General features: G+C 43.0%; 1 protein-coding gene across 4 annotated transcripts in view; it reads left to right on the forward strand.

Moving 5' to 3' along the window:
* Positions 1–3,717: 3,717 nt before the first annotated feature.
* The window catches only part of LOC106579808 (scavenger receptor class F member 2), a 31,702-nt gene continuing 11,124 nt past the window's right edge, over positions 3,718–24,295 (forward strand). The window contains exons 1-9 of one of the 4 annotated variants that reach the window (XM_014160001.3): positions 3,718–4,612; positions 10,497–10,555; positions 10,703–10,804; positions 11,072–11,591; positions 15,691–15,909; positions 16,636–16,764; positions 17,369–17,472; positions 20,183–20,297; positions 20,966–21,090. In XM_014160001.3, the coding sequence (XP_014015476.1) occupies positions 4,506–4,612; positions 10,497–10,555; positions 10,703–10,804; positions 11,072–11,591; positions 15,691–15,909; positions 16,636–16,764; positions 17,369–17,472; positions 20,183–20,297; positions 20,966–21,090 (1,480 nt within the window). In that variant the 5' untranslated portion in view covers positions 3,718–4,505. The remainder of the gene's footprint in view (positions 4,613–10,496; positions 10,556–10,702; positions 10,805–11,071; positions 11,592–15,690; positions 15,910–16,635; positions 16,765–17,368; positions 17,473–20,182; positions 20,298–20,965; positions 21,091–24,295) is intronic. The other 3 variants (XM_045704269.2, XM_014160000.3, XM_014160002.3) reach the window with 3 other exon arrangements.

The following is a 24,295-nucleotide window of genomic DNA, read 5'->3' on the forward strand; positions in this document are numbered from 1 at the left end:
CACGAGGTGAGATCTTGCATGGAGCCCCAGGCCGAGGGAGTTTGACAGTTCTTTTGTGTTTCTTCGAATAATCGCACCGACTGTTGTCACCTTCTCACCAAGCTGCTTGGCAATGGTCTTGTAGCCCATTCCAGCCTTGTGTAGGTCTACAATCTTGTCCCTGACATCCTTGGAGTTCTTTGGTCTTGGTGGAGAGTTTGGAATCTGATTGATTGCTTCTGTGGACAGGTGTCTTCTATACAGGCAACAAGCTGAGACTAGGAGCACTCCCTTTAAGAGTGTGCTCCCAATCTCAGCTCGCCACCCGTACAAAAAGACACCTGGGAGGCAGAAATCTTTCTGATTGAGAGGGGGTCAAATACTCATTTCCCTCATCAAAATGCAAATCAACCCACAACATTCCTGACATGCGTCTTTCAGGATTTTTGTTGTTGTTGTTATTCTGTCTCTCACTGCTCAAACAAACCCACCATTAAAACCACAGACCGACCACCTCTTCGTCAGTGGGCAAACGCACAAAATCAGCAGGGGATCAAATACCTTCCCCCCCCCCCCCACTGTACATGTAACTACTTATCTTCCAAGAGATTCGATCTTTAGTCGATTAATTGATAAAGTATGAACATATTGAAGGGCTAGACTAAACTTGTACCTTCACTACTAGCAGACTGACCCCAAAAAACACCTATTTCCTTAAGACCCTGCTATAATTTAGTTTTAAGTCATTTTTTTTTAGCAACAATCTCAATCTGATAATGTTCAGCAATTTCAATTAACTGCTCCTTAGTACACAACTCTGAAGCTACCTCTGGAGCTTGAACAAAATTACTCAGAATGGAAGACATTTTCCTCAACCAATAACCATTACAAATGCTAAAAAAAAATAAAAATAAATACAACTCACCTGCTGTCAGTCTGGGTTCAAGAACAGGAGCCACACCCCACTATCCTCCAAAAACAATTAACTGACCCTGGTCTTTGTGCAGTCACATGTGGTGGGGTTTTATGCACACAAAATCAGTGGAGTGGAAAAGACAACCAGAACTGCGGCCCCCCCATAACCCTGGAGGTGCTCCCGAGCCAATGTAGGGGAAAAGGAAAGCTCTACCCACATTCACTGCCACCTAAAACAAAAACACCACGAGCCTCCTATTGACACTCGCTGATAAGCCTGAAGAGGAGGAGAGGACTCCCACTTGAACAAAAACCCAGAAAAACCCAGAGTGAATTGCTAACCAAATTTAGCTACCAAACTAACTTAACCAAAAGAACACAAGGCTCTCACTCTCTCCAACAGTATTGGCCCAACCAAAACATCCCCTTAAAGAAAAAAATGTGTCAATCTGAACTAAACTAACCCAAGTTAACTATAAAAGTCAAATAAGCCAAATTACAAAACAAACGTATCAATAATAAAGCAAAGACAATCTAGACAAAACCTTAAAGTAAATGAAAATACTAAAGTAAGGCTAAAGTACAATTAACTTATGGACGAGCCCCCACTTGTCACAGGCCGGCTCATAGCCTGTAGCAAAAATGAGGGGACATGAACAACAGGTATAGGCCAATCAAAAGGTTCTTTATTATAAACCAAAAAACGATTAACTTTAAACAAAGAAAAAGGAATGAGGTGTGGAAATGTCATAATGTAGGGTGTATGTAAGGTGCATGGATGCATGAATCTGTGTGTGGGAACATGACTGAGTGGAAACTAAGTAAACCTACAAAAGAAACAATCAAAAGAAACAAACAAAACAGGATCATACCTGGAGGAGCAGAGAGAGAGATAGTGGTTAGTGAAGCAGTTTTAAATACCCTGAGCCCAGGTGGCTCCAATCACGCCAGCTCCAATCACTAATGACCCTCCTCTGCCAGCAGGAGGAACCGCCCCTGCACTGCAGAGGAGGGGCCATGACACGGGACATAATAGATTCCCTGCTCTGCTGCATCTTTAGGTTAACTGAATGTTGAAAACTGTGGTTAGGTTTTTTGAACCACTCCAAAGAAGAAGTTCCCTCAATGAAGAAAAAATATATATAAATCCAACATGTAAAGTGTTGGTCCCATGTTTCATGAGCTGAAATAAAATATACCAGAAAATGTCCATACACACAAAAACATATTTCTCTCAAATGTTGTGCAAAGATTTGTTTACATTACTGTAAGTGAGCATTTCTCCTTTCCCAATATAATCCATCCACCTGCCAGGTGTGGCATATCAAGAAGCTGATTAAATGGCACGTCATTGCACAGGTGCACCTTATACTGGGAACAATAAAAGGCCACTTTAAAATGTGAAGTTTTGTCACACAACACAATGTCACAGATGCCTCAAGTTTTGAAGGAGCATGCAATTGGCATGCTGACTGCTAGAACTGTTGCCAGATCATTGAATGTTAATTTCTCTACCATAAGCTGCCCCCAACGTTGTTTTAGAGAATTTGGCAATACGTCCAACTGGCCTCACAACCGCAGACCATGTGAGCAGTATTTCTGTCTGTAATAAAGCCCTTTTGTGGTTGGCCTGGCTCCACAGTGGGTGGGCCTATGCCTTCCGAGTCCCACCCATGGCTTCACCCCTGCCCAGTCGTGAAATCCATAGATTAGGGCTTAATGAACTGACTGATTTCCTTACATGAACGGTAACTTAGTAAAATCTTTAAAAGTGTTGCATGTTTCATTTATATTTTAAGTCAGCATGCAGGACAGATTAGAAAGTGAAACCACAGAAAGAAACCTTTAATGTAAACAGACAGAGAAGATAGCATGCAATGATGTGCCTCTAATTTTGCTTTATATGTACTTCGCCAGTTTGAGCTTTACAACAGGAAATAAATACAAAAAATAAGCTTGATTAGTATAGGCCTACCAAACCTCCTTATCAATCAAAAGGTCATAAGAGCATAGTGTGAAAACCACCAAACTTCTGAGCAGTTCTAAATTGTCTTTACTCTTGTATGCTTCCTGTGTATGTTCAAAGTCAAGAGGGGGAAGTATTTCTGCTTTTCGGTGGAGTTCAACTGTGTGCCCGCGTCCTACTCCGCTTAGAAAGGACATTGTCTTCTGAAGTTTATATCCGCGCCTGCCCGAGCCAGGGCGGATACAGTTTTGACGTAAAACACGTGTGTATTCCTCCTTGGTAAAGACTTTCAGGTGGATTCCAGCTCTAAAATCGAAAACACCTGTCCCAATAAATATCCCATCAAACAGGAAATCGTCGTTTTTATTTTCCAAATTAATGTAACAAGTTGATGAAAATAACTATTGTATTAATCGCACAGTAAAGTATTGAAAACTACGGTGAAATGGTAATAATCCAGTCATGTCATGTGGTTATTTTGTCAGTTCATTCAATGAAACAGACGGGGGAGCCATTGCCTTGCGAAAGTTAACTGTAGGAAGGGTGCTGCCAAGAGTTTTTCTTTCTGTTAAATTTCGATCCAATGAAGTTGGCCTTGAATAATGATTGATTGGGACTAACATTAATGTTACAAACATTTGAAAAAATAAATAAAGTTTGGGTACTTCATTGCCTAAATTGAATTACTGCTATTATTTTACTATAAATAAACCCCCTTTTTTTAACAAAATTATTATTATTATTAAAGTATTCTCTTATATTTTGAGGAAATGTGGACATTGAAGAACCAGACATAGGCCTATATCATAATATTGTCTATTTGTCCACTTGTGGCACACCCACTTTTTTTAGTTGCTTATGGCTTCTTTTCTCAGAACAAGAAATCAACTGTGGCGCACGAAAAGTAAATCCACTTGACTCAGTGTAACGACAGCGAAGGATAGACAAGGCTAAATCGGGAATTTTCCTCTGACACACGTGAGAGCCCAAGAAAGAGAAGACAATAACGGAATAAAACTTTATTAATCTTTGATTTAAAGAAAATTTGACATTTTGACTCGGCCTGTTGAAATATTTCGTTTTCTACTCGTTTTCTGTTAGTTTCGTTTTTCCGCTGGGCACAAAACAAGATTTGTGACCAAATTATGGTTGGTGGCAATAAACGCCTGCTTATATTGTCGAAGGAGGATGCCTCTTGTTGGCTTCCGCTACTTTCCTGATGCCTCTTTCCTGCTTGTTTATTCTTTTGAAAATGTATGGAATAACGAATAGTTCTGTTACAAATCTGCAATGAACGAAAGTCATCATTCGAGGAGATCGAATTGCGTGCTCATCTTTGGGTTTTATCATTTATTTGGAACAGTACTCTGTGTGGTTTGGTGTCGCTACACTTTCTTTCAACTCTGGGTACGTCGGTGGCGTAGATAGCGCAGTGGTGAACCTTTTCTCCTCAACTGGAACATGTATTATACCATACTTGGATAAAGTATCTGAAGTTCCGACAATAACAAATAAACACCTTTTACCGCCGTGGATTATACATACAGAAACCCTGGATAACACAATAGTAGGAGAAAGTGTTGTTTTCTGGAGAGCAGGAACGCGGAGTGTAAGAGGCGTCTAGAAGGATGCTGTTTCTTGTACAATGGAATTGAATAATTTTTTTGCAGTTGTTGTGGTTGTTTGTTCATTTTTTTCGAGTTTCAGCCAAGAACTCAATCCCAAAGGCAGGAATGTATGCAAACTACCAGGGTAAGTAAAATAACGGTTCTGTCGATTAAAAAAGGAGTTGCCTGCCTCTATCGCTCTCCATATCGTGCAGCTAGCCTACTTCTTGATGTATTGTGCTTTTATTTATTGATTGCTCACATTGCAAAATATTTTTTTTGACGTTGTCTTTCCCTCCACTAACATTTTACATCTTTGATATTGCGTACTAGTTGGTCGTATTTCTTTTCATATGTATAACATCTCCTTACACAAGAAGGAGTCCATCTGAACAGCCATCCCATCCAGATGCGATATGCATCTGAAACCGTGGATAATGTTCCATATTTTCTTATAGGGGGCGCTATATATTGAGTGACACTGGCCTGAAGTCGTGGCATCAGATAGTTGTGTTTCCCAACTCCAGTCCTCGAGTACCCCAACAGCACAGATTTTTGTTGTTGTTGCCCGGACAAGCACATCTGATTCAACTTGTCAACTAATCATCAAGCCCTGAATGAGTTGAATCAGGGGAGTTTGTCCGGGGCTACAACAAAAATGTATTCTGTTGGAGGTACTGAAGGACTGGAGCTGGGAAACATTGAGCTAAATGACTGAAAATAACCACACACAATGTTATGGCTTCAGCTGCCAGACACAAAGGAAAGTTATAGACTGAACGTAAACAGCTCAGTTTCCCAATGTTTTCATTCGATTCTGAACACCCATGAAGTAAGTGTGTGTGTGCGTGCGTGAGTGCACAGCAATGACAATCTATTCACTGAAGCATTAATTTCTTACTCTCCAGTAAGCACCTTTACTATGCAAGCATGTCAAAGGAGGGTCAGGTGCAAGAGAAGAGTGTATGGGATCCAAAGTAGAGGTCATAGCCCGTCTGTGGTCTGCCCATCAACACACTCTGACATTAGAAAGGAGACCCCAGGGCCCAGCCTGCTTCTATCCTTACCATTCCTGTTAGAATGTCTCCTGACAATACAACTCCAATAGCCAATGATGAGCATTTACAGTACCTCATGTAGTCTGTATAAAACACATTTCTTTATTGTCATAGTTGTTGCCCAGGTCTATATAGTTGGTTTGATGGTCAATATTTTGACTTTTAGCATCCCCACGGAGTGTTTTTGTTTAGGGTACAGTAAACTCTCCATTCTTCATCCTCACCACATACATATTTGGCATTGGCCCAAATCTCAAATCTCAATTGCAATCATATCCTTAGTTTTTTTTACAAGCTTGAGTGCTTGCTTTATGGCAGTGCACCATCCCTATCATTTTATTTCATTTGTTCCTTTTGTTTTATATTTTTACTGGGTTCAGTCACAGGATGAATTGAGGGAAGTTATTTTTAATTTATCATTGCTGCCCAGCATTTCTTGTGTGTCCTCATGTTATTAATCAGCTCTATTGTAGCTGGGTGTTACTAAATCAGCTCTACTGTAGCTGGGTGTTACTACATCAGCTCTACTGTAGCTGGGTGTTACTACATCAGCTCTACTGTAGCTGGGTGTTACTACATCAGCTCTACTGTAGCTGGGTGTTACTACATCAGCTCTACTGTAGCTGGGGATTACTAAATCAGCTCTACTGTAGCTGGGTGTTACTAAATTAGCTCTACTGTAGCTGGGTGTTACTAAATTAGCTCTACTGTAGCTGGGCGTTACTAAATCAGCTCTACTGTAGCTGGGTGTTACTAAATCAGCTCTACTGTAACTGGGTGTTACTAAATCAGCTCTACTGTAGCTGGGTGTTACTAAATCAGCTCTACTGTAGCTGGGTGTTACTAAATCAGCTCTACTGTAGCTGGGTGTTACTAAATAATATCTACTGTAGCTGGGTGTCACTAAGTAATATCTACTGTAGCTGGGTGTTACTAAATCAGCTCTACTGTAGCTGGGTGTTGCTACATCAGCTCTACTGTAGCTGGGTGTTGCTACATCAGCTCTAATGTAGCTGGGTGTTACTAAATCAGCTCTACTGTAACTGGGTGTTACTAAATCAGCTCTACTGTAGCTGGGTGTCACTAAATAATATCTACTGTAGCTGGGTGTTACTAAATCAGCTGTACTGTAGCTGGGTGTTACTAAATCAGCTGTACTGTAGCTGGGTGTTACTAAATCAGCTCTACTGTAGCTGGGTGTCACTAAATAATATCTACTGTAGCTGGGTGTCACTAAATAATATCTACTGTAGCTGGGTGTTACTAAATCAGCTCTACTGTAGCTGGGTGTCACTAAATAATATCTACTGTAGCTGGGTGTCACTAAATAATATCTACTGTAGCTGGGTGTTACTAAATCAGCTCTACTGTAGCTGGGTGTTGCTATGTCAGCTCTACTGTAACTGGGTGTTGCTAAATCAGCTCTACTGTAGCTGGGTGTTGCTAAATCAGCTCTACTGTAGCTGGGTGTTACTAAATCAGCTCTACTGTAGCTGGGTGTTACTAAATCAGCTTTACTGTAGCTGGGTGTTACTAAATCAGCTCTACTGTAGCTGGGTGTTACTAAATCAGCTCTACTGTAGCTGGGTGTTACTAAATAATATCTACTGTAGCTGGGTGTTACTAAATCAGCTCTACTGTAGCTGGGTGTTACTAAATCAGCTCTACTGTAGCTGGGTGTCACTAAATAATATCTACTGTAGCTGGGTGTCACTAAATAATATCTACTGTAGCTGGGTGTTACTAAATCAGCTCTACTGTAGCTGGGTGTTGCTACAATCGCTCTACTGTAGCTGGGTGTTACTAAATCAGCTCTACTGTAGCTGGGTGTCACTAAATAATATCTACTGTAGCTGGGTGTTACTAAATCAGCTCTACTGTAGCTGGGCATTGCTAAATCAGCTCTACTGTAGCTGGGCATTGCTAAATCAGCTTTACTGTAGCTGGGCATTGCTAAATCAGCTTTACTGTAGCTGGGCATTGCTAAATCAGCTTTACTGTAGCTGGGTGTTGCTAAATCAGCTCTACTGTAGCTGGGTGTTACTAAATCAGCTCTACTGTAGCTTGGTGATTCGAAATGAGCTCTGCTGTAGCTGGGTGTTACTAAATCAGCTCTACTGTAACTGGGTGTTACTACATCAGCTCTACTGTAGCTGGGTGTTACTAAATCAGCTCTACTGTAGCTGGGCGTTACTACATCAGCTCTACTGTAGCTGGACGTTACTAAATCAGCTCTACTGTAGCTGGACGTTACTAAATCAGCTCTACTGTAGCTCGGCGTTACTAAATCAGCTCTACTGTAGCTGGGCGTTACTAAATCAGCTCTACTGTAGCTGGGTGTTACTAAATCAGCTCTACTGTAGCTGGGTGTTACTAAATCAGCTCTACTGTAGCTGGGTGTCACTAAATCAGCTCTACTGTAGCTGGGTGTCACTAAATAATATCTACTGTAGCTGGGTGTTGCTAAATCAGCTCTACTGTAGCTGGGTGTTACTAAATCAGCTCTACTGTAGCTGGGTGTTACTAAATCAGCTCTACTGTAACTGGGTGTTACTAAATCAGCTCTACTGTAGCTGGGTGTCACTAAATAATATCTACTGTAGCTGGGTGTTACTAAATCAGCTCTACTGTAGCTGGGCGTTGCTAAATCAGCTGTACTGTAGCTGGGCGTTGCTAAATCAGCTGTACTGTAGCTGGGCGTTGCTAAATCAGCTTTACTGTAGCTGGGCGTTGCTAAATCAGCTCTACTGTAGCTGGGCGTTACTAAATCAGCTCTACTGTAGCTTGGTGATTCGAAATGAGCTCTACTGTAGCTGGGTGATACTAAATCAGCTCTGCTGTAGCTGGGTGTTACTACATCAGCTCTACTGTAGCTGGGTGTTTCGAAATGAGCTCTACTGTAGCTGGACGTTACTAAATCAGCTCTACTGTAGCTGGACGTTACTAAATCAGCTCTACTGTAGCTGGGCGTTACTAAATCAGCTCTCCTGTAGCTGGGCGTTACTACATCAGCTCTACTGTAGCTGGGCGTTACTACATCAGCTCTACTGTAGCTGGGTGTTACTACATCAGCTCTACTGTAGCTGGGTGTTACTACATCAGCTCTACTGTAGCTGGACTTTACTAAATCAGCTCTACTGTAGCTGGGTGTTACTAAATCAGCTCTACTGTAGCTGGACTTTACTAAATCAGCTCTACTGTAGCTGGGTGTTACTACATCAGCTCTACTGTAGCTGGGTGTTACTACATCAGCTCTACTGTAGCTGGGTGTTGCTACATCAGCTCTACTGTAGCTGGGTGTTGCTACATCAGCTCTACTGTAGCTGGGTGTTGCTACATCAGCTCTACTGTAGCTGGGTGTTGCTACATCAGCTCTACTGTAGCTGGGTGTTGCTAAATCAGCTCTACTGTAGCTGGGTGTTGCTAAATCAGCTCTACTGTAGCTGGGTGTTGCTACATCAGCTCTACTGTTGCTGGGTGTTACTAAATCAGCTCTACTGTAGCTGGGTGTTACTAAATCAGCTCTACTGTAGCTGGACTTTACTAAATCAGCTACCTGACTATAAATGGGCCGTTGACAACATCAACAATGCCGGTACACATGTCATTGTTTGTCAGTATTCAGTGCATCATAAAGTACCATGGGAAAGTGAGAAATGCAAAGCAAACCCATAAAAAAGTGGTAAAGCTGCTATCTGATTTTGTCAGTCTCAAGAAACAAATGTAATGTTGAATGAGGAATTCAGTACTAGACGCCCTTCGAAGTGGCAAATCACTAATATAGGAGTTACGAAATACAAATGTGGGTCCATCTTTGTTTCTAAACCACATCTTTCACACAAAGAAAAAATTCTGTCTTCTCCAGAGCTGTGATGGATTGAACTGTGTGTCAAAGGTCAGATGGGTTCAACCCCGTACATGAACAATGTGATTTATCTACATTACACAGATACCATTGACCACCTTGGAAACACCTCACTGAGAGTGGATCTGGTTCATAGTTTACAAAGGTTCATGGCAGCTTTTGATCCATGTTTGCATACCTTTAATCCAGAATTGTAAAGAATCTCTCAAACTCAGCCTACCTGCGTGTCACAGAAGTAGCTTTGAGACATAACAGAGGAGATAAGCTGGCATAGTTTTAGAGTAAAAAAAGTGTGTCTCTATCGGTGAGTCTGTGTATGCGGGCACTCCCTGTGTCTGACTGAAGGCAGAATGCCATCCCCAACACTTCAGAGGAAGGAAAAGTGTGGCTGGGTCCTCTGGGAGGTCAGTGGTGTGGGAGCAAAAGGAGAGATCCGATCAGCGCAGTGCACGGTGTTTCTGCCACCGACTAGACCGCCATGCCTCTCTAAACTCGCACACCCCACTACTTTCTGGCTAGACGTGGGGTCATCTTAAAAAAGTATTTGTTTTCTTTAAGATATTTTAGCTGTAGCTTGCCTGGCGCAATGGAACCAATAGATTAGTCCCAAAAGTGCAACCCCTGTCCATCTGACACTCCAGGCTCAATGAAACACTGAAAGTTTAAAAGAAAACAAATACTATTTTGAGGTGGTGGGGATAGTGACGGTGTTGGTGGTGTGGTGGTAGTAGTTGTGGTGGTAGTGGGGGTGGTGGTAGTAGTGGTGATGGGAGTGATAGTGGTGGTGATGGTAGTTGATGCTGGTGTGGGTGATAGTGGTGGTAGCAGTTGTGGTGGTATCAGTGGTGGTGGTGGTGATAGTGCTGGTAGTAGTTGTGGTGGTAGTGATGGTGCTGATGGTGATAATGTTGGTAGTTGTTGTGATAGTGTTGGTAGTAGTTGTGGTGGTAGTGATGGTTGTGGTGGTGCTGGTGGTGATAGTGTTGGAGATGGTATTGGTATTGGTGGTGGTTCAGGGCTGTGGCGTGTTGTTGTGCTACACTGAGTGTTTCCTGTCTTATCTTGTTCCTCTCTGACACGCTCCTTTTTCTTCCCCTCTGTTTCAGGTCACCAGGCTTGGTATGCTGCAGCGGGTGGGGGCAGCTAGGCGATGAATGTTTGACACGTATGTATACATATCAACATCAAAACACAGTATTTCCATACCTCTTCATATTCACATTTGTAATATATCAGTAACATCACAACATGGTAGGTTTTCCATGTTGTGGATATTGCTAATAATAATTCAATATTCACCTCCTCCCACCAGCTCTTTGTGTAGGGAACTTTACCTGTAAGGAGAATGAGGTGTGCGTCAGGCCCAATGAATGTCGCTGTCGCCATGGATATTTTGGAGCCAGTTGTGATACAAGTAAGCAACTTGCTTTTGTGATACTATATTTCAAACGTATATATTGAAATCACTTTCATGGCCATGACTTGTACTTTCATTGTCAAGGGAACCATTATGTTACAGTTAATAGTTGAAATGAAACTGAACTGTCAGCTCTGAATGAATGGTGTTGAATATGCTGTCCTAAACCAACAGGAGGGAAATGTCGAAACCATTCAACATTATATTCCTTGACTTGTGAAGTTCCGGTGATCATCTAAAAAGGTCTCTATCCTTCTTCCCCAGAGTGCCCAACCCAATTCTGGGGCCCGGACTGCAAGGGCAAGTGCCAGTGCTTCCCCAACGGCCACTGTGACGACGTGACGGGCAAGTGCACATGCAACCCCAACCGCTGGGGTCCCAACTGCGAGAAGCCCTGCCTCTGCCAGAAGGGCAAGTGTGACCAGGACACGGGCTCGTGCACATGCCACCATGGCTTCTGGGGCCCTCAGTGTGCTAACAACTGCTACTGCAGTCTCAACTCTGTTTGTGACCAGAACACAGGAAGGTGTAACTGTAGTCTAGGTTGGTCGGGGAGGAACTGTGCCATCCAGTGTAACTGCAATAACTCACCATGCGAGCAGTTTACGGGTCGGTGCCAGTGCCAGAAGAGACTTTGGGGCCCGCGGTGCGAGAGGTATTGTCAGTGTATTCATGGGAAGTGCAACCAGGCAGATGGCTCGTGTACCTGTACGCCGGGGTACCGAGGGAAGTTCTGCAGGGAACCGTGTCCCGCTGGATTCTATGGACAGAACTGCAGGAACAGGTGAGGAACCAAAACACTGGAGGGGAAACATTCGAGTTCACTGGATATCGAGTATTATTCTAACAGAATAGGGAACATACATTTTTCATGAAAATGTAACCGATGCGAAACATTAAAAGCCAATGATCCTAAAGCACAAGTTTTTCTCTTTTATTTTTGCTAAGGATCTTAACGTTCAAATCCATATTATATTGTACAGTGTTTTTTGAAAATATGAATTGACATAAGCTCCAGCTGATAACGCCTAACATATCTTCAACATGTTAGGTCATGGAGAAACAGTTTAATAGGGAGATACTGGGGAATTGGTGTTCACATTATCTCATAATAATCATCCAATATGCTGAAGCCATTCAGTTGAAGTGGATAACCTTGTTCAGGGTCTGCAGAACTGGTGTTATACAGTCGTGGCCAAAAATATTGGCACCTTTGCACTTTTTTCAAGTAACTCACAATTTTCCCTAAAAATAAGTTGAAATTGCACTGCATCGCAGTGCTAGCTGTGCCACTAGAGATTCTGGGTTCGAGTCCAGGTTCTGTCGCAGCCGGCCGCGACCGGGAGACCCATGGGGCGGCGCACAATTGGCCCAGGGTCGTTCGGGTTAGGTGAGGGTTTGACCGGCAGTGATGTCCTTGTCCCATCATGCGCTAGCGACTCCTGTGGCGGACCGGTCGCAGTGCATGCTGACACGTTCGCCAGGTGTACGGTGTTTCCTCTGACACATTGGTGCGGCTGGCTTCCGGGTTAAGTGGGCATTGTGTCAAGAAGCAGTGCGGCTTGGTTGGGTTGTGTTTCAGAGGACGCACGGCTCTCGACCTTCGCCTCTCCCGAGTCCATACGGGAGTTGCAGTGATGAGACAAGACTGTAACTACCAATTGGATACCACGAAATTGGGGGAAAAAAATAAGTTGAAATTGACAAGTATTTGGTCTCCACAATTCTTTATTTCACTGTTAATATTACAGAACCTTTGTTTTGATTCAGAACTTAATATATCCATTTAAATCAGAAAAGAAACAGAAATTGCAAATTTTTTTACACCCTAGACTTAATATCTGGTAGCACAGCCTTTGGTAAAAATAACTGCAATCAAGCGTTTCCTACAGCCATTGAAGAGCTTCCTACACCTCTGTACTGGCAGTTTGGCCCACTCTTCTTGTGCAAACTGCTCCAGTTTTCCCAAATTTGAAGGGTGCCTTTTCCCAACTGCGTTTTCAGATCCCTCCACAACTTTTCAATGGGATTTAGATCTGGACTCATTGCTGGTCACTTCAGAACAGTCCAGCGTTTGCCTTGAACCATTCCTGAGTGCCTTTTGAAGTGTGTTTTGGGTCTTGTCCTGCTGGAAGAACCATGACCTTCGACAGAGACCCAGCTTTCTGACACATGGTCCGTCATTGCGCTCAAAAATGCCTTGGTATTTTCCTGATTTCATGATGCCATGAACATGTTCAAGACACCCAGTGCCAGAGTCAGCAAAGCAACCCCAAATCATCACTGAACCTCCTCCATGTTTGACTGTAGGGAAGGTGTTCTTTTTTTGAAGGCTTCATTTTGTTTTCTGTAAACGTAGAGATGATGTACTTTACCAAAAAGCTCTACCGTAAATTCCGGACTATAAGCCGCAACTTTCTTCCCAGCTTTGAACCTCGCGGCTTAAACAATGACGCGGCTAATATATGGATTTTTCCTGCTTTCAATTTTTTTCTTCTCCAAAAAAACACATTCTGTGACGTGCTCAGTTTTTTGGCAGCATGAAGCTTTCATTAGACCAATGAAATTGCCGAACGGGTTAAGGTCAAACAACTTTTTTGTTTACTGTTTAGATTAAATCGAGCTCTCTCAAACTTCACATCATTCTGATTACGGTAGTCACTTTGTCACCCTCATCATGGCAAAGACGGAGAAATGCATATGATGCAGCTTTCAAGTTGAAGGTGATTGATCTGGCTGTTGGAAAAGGAAATAGAGGTGCTGCAAGGGAGCTTGGTCTTAATGAGTCGATGATAAGACGTTGGAAACAGCAGCGTGAGGAACTGACTCAGTGCCAAAAGACAACTAAAGCTTACTGCTAATTTTGTATTTTTTGTTACAAGCCGTGTTTCGTTAAAGCCTGTGTAAAGTTAATTTGTTTCAATGTACCGGTAGGCACCTGCGGCTTATAGACATGTGCGGCTTATTTATGTTCAAAATAAAAAATTAAAAAAAATTCAGTGGGTGTGGCTTATATTCAGGTGCGCTTAATAGTGCGGAAAATACGGTAATTTGGTCTCATCTGTCCACAGGACATTCTCCCAGAAGGATTTTGGCATGTTCAGGTGTGAATTCAGGCTTTCTTATGTCTTTCTCACAGCAGTGGGGTCCTCCTGGTCTCCTACCATATAACCCCCTTTCATTGAGTTGGCGACAAATGGTGCGAGTTGAAACTGTCCTACCTTGTGTCTGAAGGTCAGCTTGAATCTGTGGGACAGTTGACCGAGGTGCTTTCTCCACCATTTGAACAATCCTTCACTGCAATCTTCCATCAAGTTTTCTCTTGTGGCCATGTCCAGGGAGGTTGGCTACAGTGGCGTGGGCCTTAAACTTCTTGATAACATTGCATACAGTGGAAAAAGTAACTTCAAGGTCTCTGGAGATGGACTCGTAGCCTTCAGATTGTCCATGCTTGACTACAATCTTGTGTCTGACCTCTTTTAATGATTTTTATATTGCAGGTACCTGCAACTCACCACAGGTGAGCTCATTTCCAAAGTAAAGGAGAATCACATGCTTGAAATGTTATTATTTCTAACTACTTCTAGAAGGTTTGAATAATATTGTCCGGGATATTTTAGGATTTCTTTGTGGAATAAGCTTACTAAATTATTCAGTTTTTTTGTTTTTGTTTAAATGCACACCAAACACATACATACAGTATGTGGATACCAAAATATGTTTTAATTTCAATGGTTTTCTGGAAGAAATGGTGTATTATTTTACTAAAGTACAAAGGTGCCAAACTTTTTGGCCATGACTGTACAACCGCAATGTAGCAACTTTCCCACACTTCTCTAACCTTAGTGTTGTAGATATTCTAAGGATAGGTACAGGTGTAGAATCTTAATTTCAGCCAGTTTACTGCAACAGGACATGTGAATTATTATGTGGATTATAATTAATGGACAATTTTGGAGGAGTTGATACATTTTTCATTAGCGAAAATCAAGTCTAAAATGTAAAAGTGGAAATTACAAACTTCAGAAGCCTTTTTAAAATCTCATACATTAAAAGTTCTGCAACAGGGTGATCAAATTAAGATCCTACATCTGTACTACACACATTGAAAATGTATACAGGTCCCAAATGTAGCAAATCCTCAAGTGTTATCTTGCATATAAGGCATTGTTTTGACAGCACCAAAACTATGAGATATTACCTAAACTGACCAAAATGTCATCCAATAGTCATGCTGCTCCCAAATTGTGATGACAGACTCAGCTTCGTCCAAAAAGCTCCCTATTTCTATATAGTGCAATACTTTCTCTGCACGACATAAGGAATATGGTGCCATTTTTCACACAACCAATGTTTCCACTTCCATTCTAATGTCTCCCCCTCTTTCAGCCTCTCTCCCCCCAGTTGTTGGCATGTCTCCCCCTCTTTTAGCCTCTCTTCCCCGAGGTGTTCTAATGTCTCCCCCTCTTTCAGCCTCTCTTGCCCCAGGTGTTCTAATGTCTCCCCCTCTTTCGGTCTCTCTCCCCCCAGGTGTTCTAATGTCTCCCCCTCTTTTGGCCTCTTTTCCCCCAGGTGTTCTAATGTCTCCCCCTCTTTTGGCCTCTTTTCCCCCAGGTGTTCTAATGTCTCCCCCTCTTTCGGTCTCTCTCCCCCCAGGTGTTCTAATGTCTCCCCCTCTTTTGGCCTCTTTTCCCCCAGGTGTTCTAATGTCTCCCCCTCTTTTGGCCTCTTTTCCCCCAGGTGTTCTAATGTCTCCCTCTCTCTCCCCCAGGTGTTCTAATGTCTCCCCCTCTCTCCTCTCTCTCCCCCCAGGTGCTCTGTCTCCCCCTCTTTTGGCCTCTCTTCCCCCAGGTGTTCTAATGTCTCTCTCTCTCTCCCCCCAGGTGTGGGCACTGTAAGGGGCAGCAGCCCTGTAAGATAACCGAGGGCAGGTGTGTAACCTGTGAGAGGGGCTGGAACGGGACCAAGTGTGACCAGATGTGCCTGTCAGGCTTCTTCGGAGAGAACTGCCTGGATGTGTGTCCTCCGTGTAAAGACGGCCACTTCTGCAACCGCATCGACGGAAAGTGCTCCCACTGCAACCCCGGCTGGATCGGGGACAGGTGAGAGAGAGGCCTCACGCATACACCTGGACCCACGGACAGGGGTACACAAACGTGTGTACACACACACAGACACACACACACACACACAGACATACACACACACACATACACACACACACACAGACACACACACACACATACACATACACATACACATACACAGACAGACACATACACACAGACACATACACACACGCACACACACAGACAGACACACACACACACACAAACACACACACACATGTTCACATTCCATTAGGGTTCATTGTAGTTGTTTAGTAGGAGAGTAAATATTTATTGCCCTAATGGGTATTAAACTTTGTAGAATTTCAACATAACATTTCATATCGACAGATGATGTGGAAAAACACATTATCTTTATTGTTTAGTGCAGTCATGTTGTCCACTTGTTCTCATGCCAACGTATCATTCAGACTTTTTGTATTTCCATTTCAAGCACTTGAAAGAATCATTTCAAAGATTTGAACTTGTACTAACCAATGCGCGCGTGCTGTGCTAATGTTCTGAGTGTGTACACATTTTTACAGTACTTTTCAGTATGTGATTTACGTAGATACTGTCTTATAGTTACTACATCAGAGGATTGAACTTGCGTTGCTAATGGCTCTGAGACGTGACTCAGTATTTTCTTTATTTTTTATGATTACAATGACTATAATCAATATTGCTTCAAGTTGTGTCCCATCCTGTCCTGTCCTCTAGGTGTGAGGTGCGTTGTCCCAACGGAACTTATGGGGATAACTGTGAGAATGACTGCAGCCACTGTTTTAACGGCGTCTGTCACATTGCCACCGGAGAGTGCCTGTGTGACCCAGGATTTTACGGGACATAGTAAGTCACGAGAATGAAACCCGCATCAAAACATCCTGTATGCGCCTCCCCTCATGTCTACAATACTCAGACAGAATGTTCAACAATTTAAAAAAAAATTGTACGCACTCATGCTTCACGCCTAGAGGTTTCCTGATTACATGGCCAAACCAGTAAACCCTTTAGAACCTAGCATATTTCTAGTGCCCAGGTCACTAGTGGTTGGGAAAAACTCCTGGTTGTACGTACAGATATAGGATCTTAATTTGACCCCTTTTGTCACAGCAAAATAATCCTGCAGCACAGGATTTGAACGTTTAGTCCATAATGTTGCTTGATCGGTGGTTAGGCTATTATTTGGCCAAGGAGGCTACATGGCATTTTTAATATAACCTTGTTAGTGTGGGTTTTCCGTGAATCTGCATTTCAGGAAAATTCTCAGCAACAAAAGAGTGATCAAATTAAGATCCTATACCTGTAAGCGTTATTCAGTCAGCGCCAGTAGTCAGTCAGTCAGTGAAGAGGGAGCTTCATATAGTCATTGTAGTACATTATTAGTTTATTCCCTGTCTATTTCAATGCACCTGTCTCAGTCACTAAGATGTTGTATGTGTCTGTCTTCTAGCTGCAACATGACGTGTCAGATGGGTCAGTATGGAGTGAACTGTGCCCAGACCTGCACCTGTCACGACAACAACTGTAACCCAGTGTCTGGGGCCTGCAACCTACGTAAGGAAACCACTCTCTGTATTTCCTCATTCACTTTTCCAGATCTGGGAGAATGTTAGGTCGTTGTTTTTGAAGGCAGCCACACCGCAAGACAATATTCAGATGTAAAAAAGGTGTTCTTAGCGGAGTACTAAGGGCGTCAAACTCTGGTTCTTCTAGTGTTAAAAAACCCTGGTGCTTCTAGTGTTAAAAAACCCTGGTGCTTCTAGTGTTAAAAAACCCTGGTGCTTCTAGTGTTAAAAAACCCTGGTCCTTCTAGTGTTAAAAAACCCTGGTCCTTCTAGTGTTAAAAAACCCTGGTGCTTCTAGTGTTAATAAACATATATTTGATTTTTTTAAGGAATGCAGGATGTAAAGAAAACTCACCCCTGCCTACACGCGACCATAGAGATCATATAAAATGGGTGCACTCTACATGAAGGTCCCAAATGTCTAAATAGCCAGTTGCTAACAGTGACGCAGCACATGTATAGCATGTCTGTCTGTGAGTTGGACGGAGACAGCGAGCGCTAACACACGTTTATTCAGGTTACTGTAGTAGAGTTGACATGGAGGAACCCTGATGGCCTTTCCAGAATGCCTGGTGTCCTTTTTTACTACTGTGTTTGTTGGCCTTGTTCCTATCCAGCCGGAGAGAGAGAGACGGGGTGGGGGGGGTGGTAGGAGGGATGAAGGTGAGAGAGAAGGAAAGTAAGGGGAAAAGAAAGAAAGAGAGGGAGAAAGAGAGAAAAAAGATAAATAGAGTGAGGGAGGATGGGAGAGAAAGAGGGAGAGAGAGTGAGGGAGGATGGTAGAGAGAGAAAGCGGGAGAGAATGAGGGAGGATGGTTGAGAGAAAAATAGGGAGAGAGTTAGGGAGGATGGTAAAGAGAGAGAGAGAAAGAAGGAGGGTGAGGGAGGGAGGATGGTAGAGAAAGGGATGATGGTAGAGCGGGTGAGGGAGGATGGTAGCTAGAGAAAGTGAGGGAGGATGGGAGAGGGAGTGGGAGGATGGTAGAGGGAGAAAAAAATGGAGAGTGAGGGAGGATGGTAGAGAGAATAAAGCAAAGAGAGCAATAAAGAATGAATAGAGAGTAAGAGAGAGAGAGAGAGAGAACTGGAGGAGGAAAAGAGATGGGATAGCGGGAGGAGAGGAAACGAGGTCACCAGAGGTTTTGGCAAATGGGCATGTTGGGAAGCGGCGATGATGTCACTGGGTCAGGCCATTCAGCTGTGCCAGGCCAGTCCCTTCCTTTATCCAGCTGTGAACATAGAGGCCCTACACGCCACACCAAGGACACACAACCATTCTTCCACAGCCTCTATGACAGCAGAGGGACATAGAGGGCCAGGGGCCACCAGTATTTATCTAACTGCTAGGTTATCTCAGTGACGGTGCCATCTGGCTGCAGTGTGTCTGTGGTGATTAAGGCTGCATCTGAAATTGCTCTCCTTTTACAGTGCACCACTTTTGATCAGGGCTCCATAGGCCTAGAGATGCTTATCAATCAAATGTATTTATAAATCCCTTCTTACATCAGCTGATGTCACAAAATGCTGTACAGAAACCCAGCCTAAAACACCAAACAGCAAGCAATGCAGGTGTAGAAGCATGGTGGCTAGGAAAAACTCCCTAGAAAGGCCAGGACCTAGGAAGAAACCTAGAGAGGAACCAGGCTATGAGGGGTGGCCAGTCCTCTTCTGGCTGTGCCGGGTGGAGATTATAACAGAACATGGCCAAGATGTTCAAATATTCATAGATGACCAGCAGGGTCAAATAATAATAATCACTGTGGTTGTCGAGGGTGCAACAGGTCAGCACCTCAGGAGCAAATGTCAGTTGGCTTTTCATAGCCGATCATTCAGAGTATCTCTACCGCTCCTGCTGTCTCTAGAGAGTTGAAAACACCATGTCTGGGACAGGTAGCACGTCCAGTGAACAGGTCAGGGTTCCATAGCCGTAGGCAGAACAGTTGAAACTGGAGCAGCAGCATGGCCAGGTGGACTGGGAACAGCAAGGAGTCATCAGGCCAGGTAGTCCTGAGGCATGGTCCTAGGGCTCAGGTCCTCCGAGAGAGGGAGAGAGAGAGGGAAAGAAAGAAAGAAATAGAGAGAGAATTAGAGAGAGCATACTTAAATTCATACAGGACACCTGATGAGACAGGAGAAATACTCTAGATATAACAGACTGACCCTAGCCCCCCCTGACACATAAACTACTGCAGCATAAATACTGGAGGCTGAGACTGGAGGGGTCGGGAGACACTGAGTTTTATGTGTAACCAGCCTAGAAAGGGAGGGTGCTTCTAAATCATGAAGGAATTATGGGGGTAAAGGGAATCGTAGCAGAGGGGTAATAGAGTGAGTGAAGGATAGGGTTCAGTGGATGCTTCTAGAAGTCAGTTAAGTGGATCCACGACTGGTGATTTTTAGAGAGGAGTGCTATTGCATGCATGGCTGAATTTAACATCTATTACTTATCTCTATTGGATATCTCTTCAATGCCCACTTCATGGTACAGACGATATGTCGACAGTATTTACATAGTGCAGAAAGGCTTGAGTTTCAGCTCCAGAGTCTTGGTTCTGGGAGTTCAGGGAGTTCTGACAGAGAATGTCAGTTGGCACCAGATATATACAGATGGCTCTGTTGGCTCTGGTTGGCACTGGCAATCTGTACCAGTGTGGCACACCCATAAACCCCTGCTTGTGTCTGTCTGTCTGCTGTTTTAGAGCCTAACCAGCGGATGGGCGTGATCGCGGCGGGAACCCTGGTCTTCTTTCTGCTCATTGTCCTCCTCTCACTCCTCTGCTGCTGCTGCCTCTGCAGAAATAAACACCACCACAAGTGAGTGACAGACACAGGCCTGGTGTAGAGTAAGGGCAGGTGATGGGATGGAGGGTTAGAGAAGATTGGACCATTCCTTGTTAAAATAGCAGAGGGCTACATCCTTTAAAGAGTTTTTACCCTTTTATCTTGTATCGTCACTGTCGGAAAAAAATAAAGTAGGCACAAATGGAGTTACAATATTTTTCTTTTGACAGCAATGATATATATATATATATATATATATATATATATATATATATATATATATATATATCATATATATCAATATATATATATCATATATATCATATATATATATATGCATATATTAGTATTACAGTACATACAGTATAGTTAAGGCTATGGGTTTTTTGATATATAGTATTACAGTATAGTTAGGGCTATGGGTTTTTCCTGGTCGTGATACCTGATCAGGAAAGACTGTGGGTCCTTGTTATAGGTTACAACCGAGTTTAAACGTCCTGCACAGTATATCTTATGTTGCCAAATCCAAAATGGGTCAGTATGATAAGTGTGTTTGGTCTTTTTCTTCAAGTGGCCCATGGCATGTAGCTCGTACTGCAAGCGTGTCAGTGTAGATGAACCTCACCCACATTTGAATCGGTTTGTATGGTTTAGTAATTTAGTATGTTTTCCATGGCGTCACCCCTCCCTCTTTCCCTCAGTCCTGACCAAGACAACTCTACCAACAGTAAAAAAGCCAGGCGGATCCTGTGTGGACGATTCAGCCGAATCAGCACCAAACTCCCCCGGATCCCACTGAGACGGCAGAAGCTGCCTAAAGTAGTCGGTAAGCCCTAATCCCTCCTCCCTGATAGGCTACTGCCTTCACCATGCCAAGACAGAGGCTCCTCTGTGTCCCAAATGGCACCCTATTTCTTAAGGGCTCTGGTGAAAAGAAGTGCCATTTTGGACACTAACCAAGCCACTGTTGCTGTCCTCAAACCTCCTTTGTTCATGTCTCTTGATGTCCTAATAGTTTCTGTGTCTCTAGTCATTACAAACCTCTAACTCTTCAGCAAAAGAGAGAGATCATTTTCATTTTCCCTTTGCTCTGTGACCTGTCTCTGTGACTATGTTGAGTGGTTTTCAGACAATGAATAGGGTTGAAAAGTGTACTGCAGCTGCCAAATGGGTTTGGGGTTTCATCTGAGAGGAATGCAATGGTTGTGGGCCTTATTATTCTTGGCACCTCTTAAATACCATGTGTTCATATTATTACAACCCCTCACTTCCTCTCTCCTGAGCTCCTCTTCTAGTGGGATGAAGGCTGTGTTAGTAAGAGAGACAGAAAGGGTCAGTGTAGTGATGTGGTGCTCAGGTACGTCTGATTGGTGTTGAGTGATACCTTATCAAAGGCTGCTGTGTTATTAGTAATGTGGAGAGTAGCGTCTGTCTGTCTGTCTGTGTGGAGGGAGGGAGGTTTGGATTGTCTGTCTGTCAGGACCCATCTCAGGTCAGCTTTAAGGACATTACACATAGCTTACATACTGAATAACTCTCCCCTTTCTACCCAGATGCCTTCTGGAATCTTTAGACATTCCAGACACAGCCATGTTCTGAATCGGCGTTGGCCAGGATGCATTGGCTCTGCTATGTAGGAGATCAATTGAATCATGGACATCTGCTCTGAATGCATGGATGGTCTGAGTATAGTATATTTTGAAGGGCCGGAGAAGTGCCCTATTTGTGGACATCATTGTAGTCACTCTACAGAGTAATATTACACCTTTTAAAGCGGTCGTTAAAAAACAAGTGGCGATGAAAGAGTTAAACAGCAGTGACCTCGTTTCACTTCTCCTCTCTTTCACAATGAGTAGCATGTGCTTCTCTTCTTCAGCTGACTAGTTCAGCTAACAGCTGTCTTCATCACGCCTGCATAGAAACACACACTGGAACAGTATTGTCTTTGTCAGAGACTTGTCTTGTGTCATGGCACATTAACAGCATTTTCTAAAAACACCCTCAAAGTTTACTGTAACATATAAACAATCGGCCAGAGGCTTTAGAAATTGCATTTTGTTAACCTGTTGGGGATAGGGGGCAGTATTTGCACGGCCGGATAAAAAACGTACCCGATTTAATCTGTTTACTACTCCTGCCCAGTAACTAGAATATGCATATAATTGTTTGATTTGGATAGAAAACACCCTAAAGTTTCTAAAACTGTTTGAATGGTGCCTGTGAGTATAACCTGTTATGGATAGGGGGCAGTATTTTCACGGCCAGATAAAAAACGTACCCGATTTAATCTGATTATTACTCCTGCCCAGAAACTAGAATATGCATATAATTATTAGCTTTGGATGGAAAACACTCCAAAGTTTCTAAAACTGTTTGAATGGTGTCTGTGAGTATAACAGAACTCATTTGGCAGGCCAAAACCTGAGAAGATTCTGTACAGGAAGTACCCTGTCTGACCATTTCTTGGCCTTCTTGATCATCTCTATCCAAAACAAGGGATCTCTGCTGTTACGTGACACTTCCTACGGCTCCCATAGGCTCTCAGAAGGCGGCAAAAAGCTGAATCGTGGCTTTGCAGGCCCTGACTGAAAAACAGTAGCGCATTTTGATAGTGGTCGATCAGAGTACAGAGATTGGCGCGTGCGTGCACGAGGCGACCCCATGTTTTTATTCTTTCGTCTTTGAACGTAAACAACGACTCCCGGTCGGAATATTATCGCTTTTTTACGAGAAAAATAGCATAAAAATTGATTTTAAACAGCGGTTGACATGCTTCGAAGTACGGTAATGGAATATTTAGAATTTTTTTGTCACGAAACGCGTCGGCCGCGTAACCCTTCGTCACCCTTGGATAGTGTCTTGAACGCACGAACAAAACGCCGCTATTTGGATATAACTATGGATTATTTTGAACCAAAACAACATTTGTTATTGAAGTAGCAGTCCTGGGAGTGCATTCTGACGAAGAACAGGAAAGGTAATCAAACTTTTCTAATAGTAAATCGGAGTTTGGTGAGGGTCAAACTTGGTGGGTGTCAAAATAGCTAGCCGTGATATCTACTCAGATTATTGCAAAATGTGCTTTCACCGAAAAGCTATTTTAAAATCGGACATAGCAAGTGCATAAAGGAGTTCTGTATCTATAATTCTTAAAATAATTGTTATGTTTTTTGTGAACGTTTATCGTGAGTAATTTAGTAAATTCACCGGAAGTGTTCGGTGGGAATGCTAGTTCTGAACGTCACATGCTAATGTAAAAAGCTGGTTTTTGATATAAATATGAACTTGATTGAACAAAACATGCATGTATTGTATAACATAATGTCCTAGACGTGTCATCTGATGAAGATCATCAAAGGTTAGTGCTGCATTTAGCTGTGGTTTTGTTTTTTGTGACATTATATGCTAGCTTGAAAAATGGGTGTCTGATTATTTCTGGCTGGGTACTCTGCTGACATAATCTAATGTTTTGCTTTCGCTGTAAAGCCTTTTTGAAATCGGACATTGTGGTTAGATAAAGGAGAGTCTTGTCTTTAAAATGGTGTAAAATAGTCATATGTTTGAAAAATTGAAGTTTTTGGATTTTTGAGGAATTTGTCATTTGCGCCACGCCCGTCATTGGATATTGGAGCAGGTGTTCCGCTAGCGGAACGCCTAGATGTAAGAGGATAACAGAACTCATTTGGCAGGCCAAAACCTGAGAAGATTCCAAACAGGAAGCGCTCTCTCTGACTATTTCTTGGCCTTCTTGATCATCTTTATCCAAAACAGGGGATCTCTGGCACAACGTGATATTTTCTAACGCTCCCATAGGCTCTCAGAAGGCGCCAGAACATTGAATGGTGACTTTGCAGGCCATGGCTGAAAAACAGTAGCGCATTTGGTAAGTGGTCGATCTGAGAACAATGAGACTGGGGCGCGTGCACGAGCCGACACCATGTTTTTATTTTTTCGTCTTTGAACGAAAACAGGGTTTCCCGGTCGGAATATTATTGCTTTTTTACGAGAAAAATCGCATAAAAATTGATTTT

The sequence above is a fragment of the Salmo salar genome, chromosome 20 (genome assembly GCF_965601325.2).
Source record: "Salmo salar chromosome 20, fSalSal1, whole genome shotgun sequence".
Classification (NCBI taxonomy): Eukaryota; Metazoa; Chordata; class Actinopteri; order Salmoniformes; family Salmonidae; genus Salmo; species Salmo salar.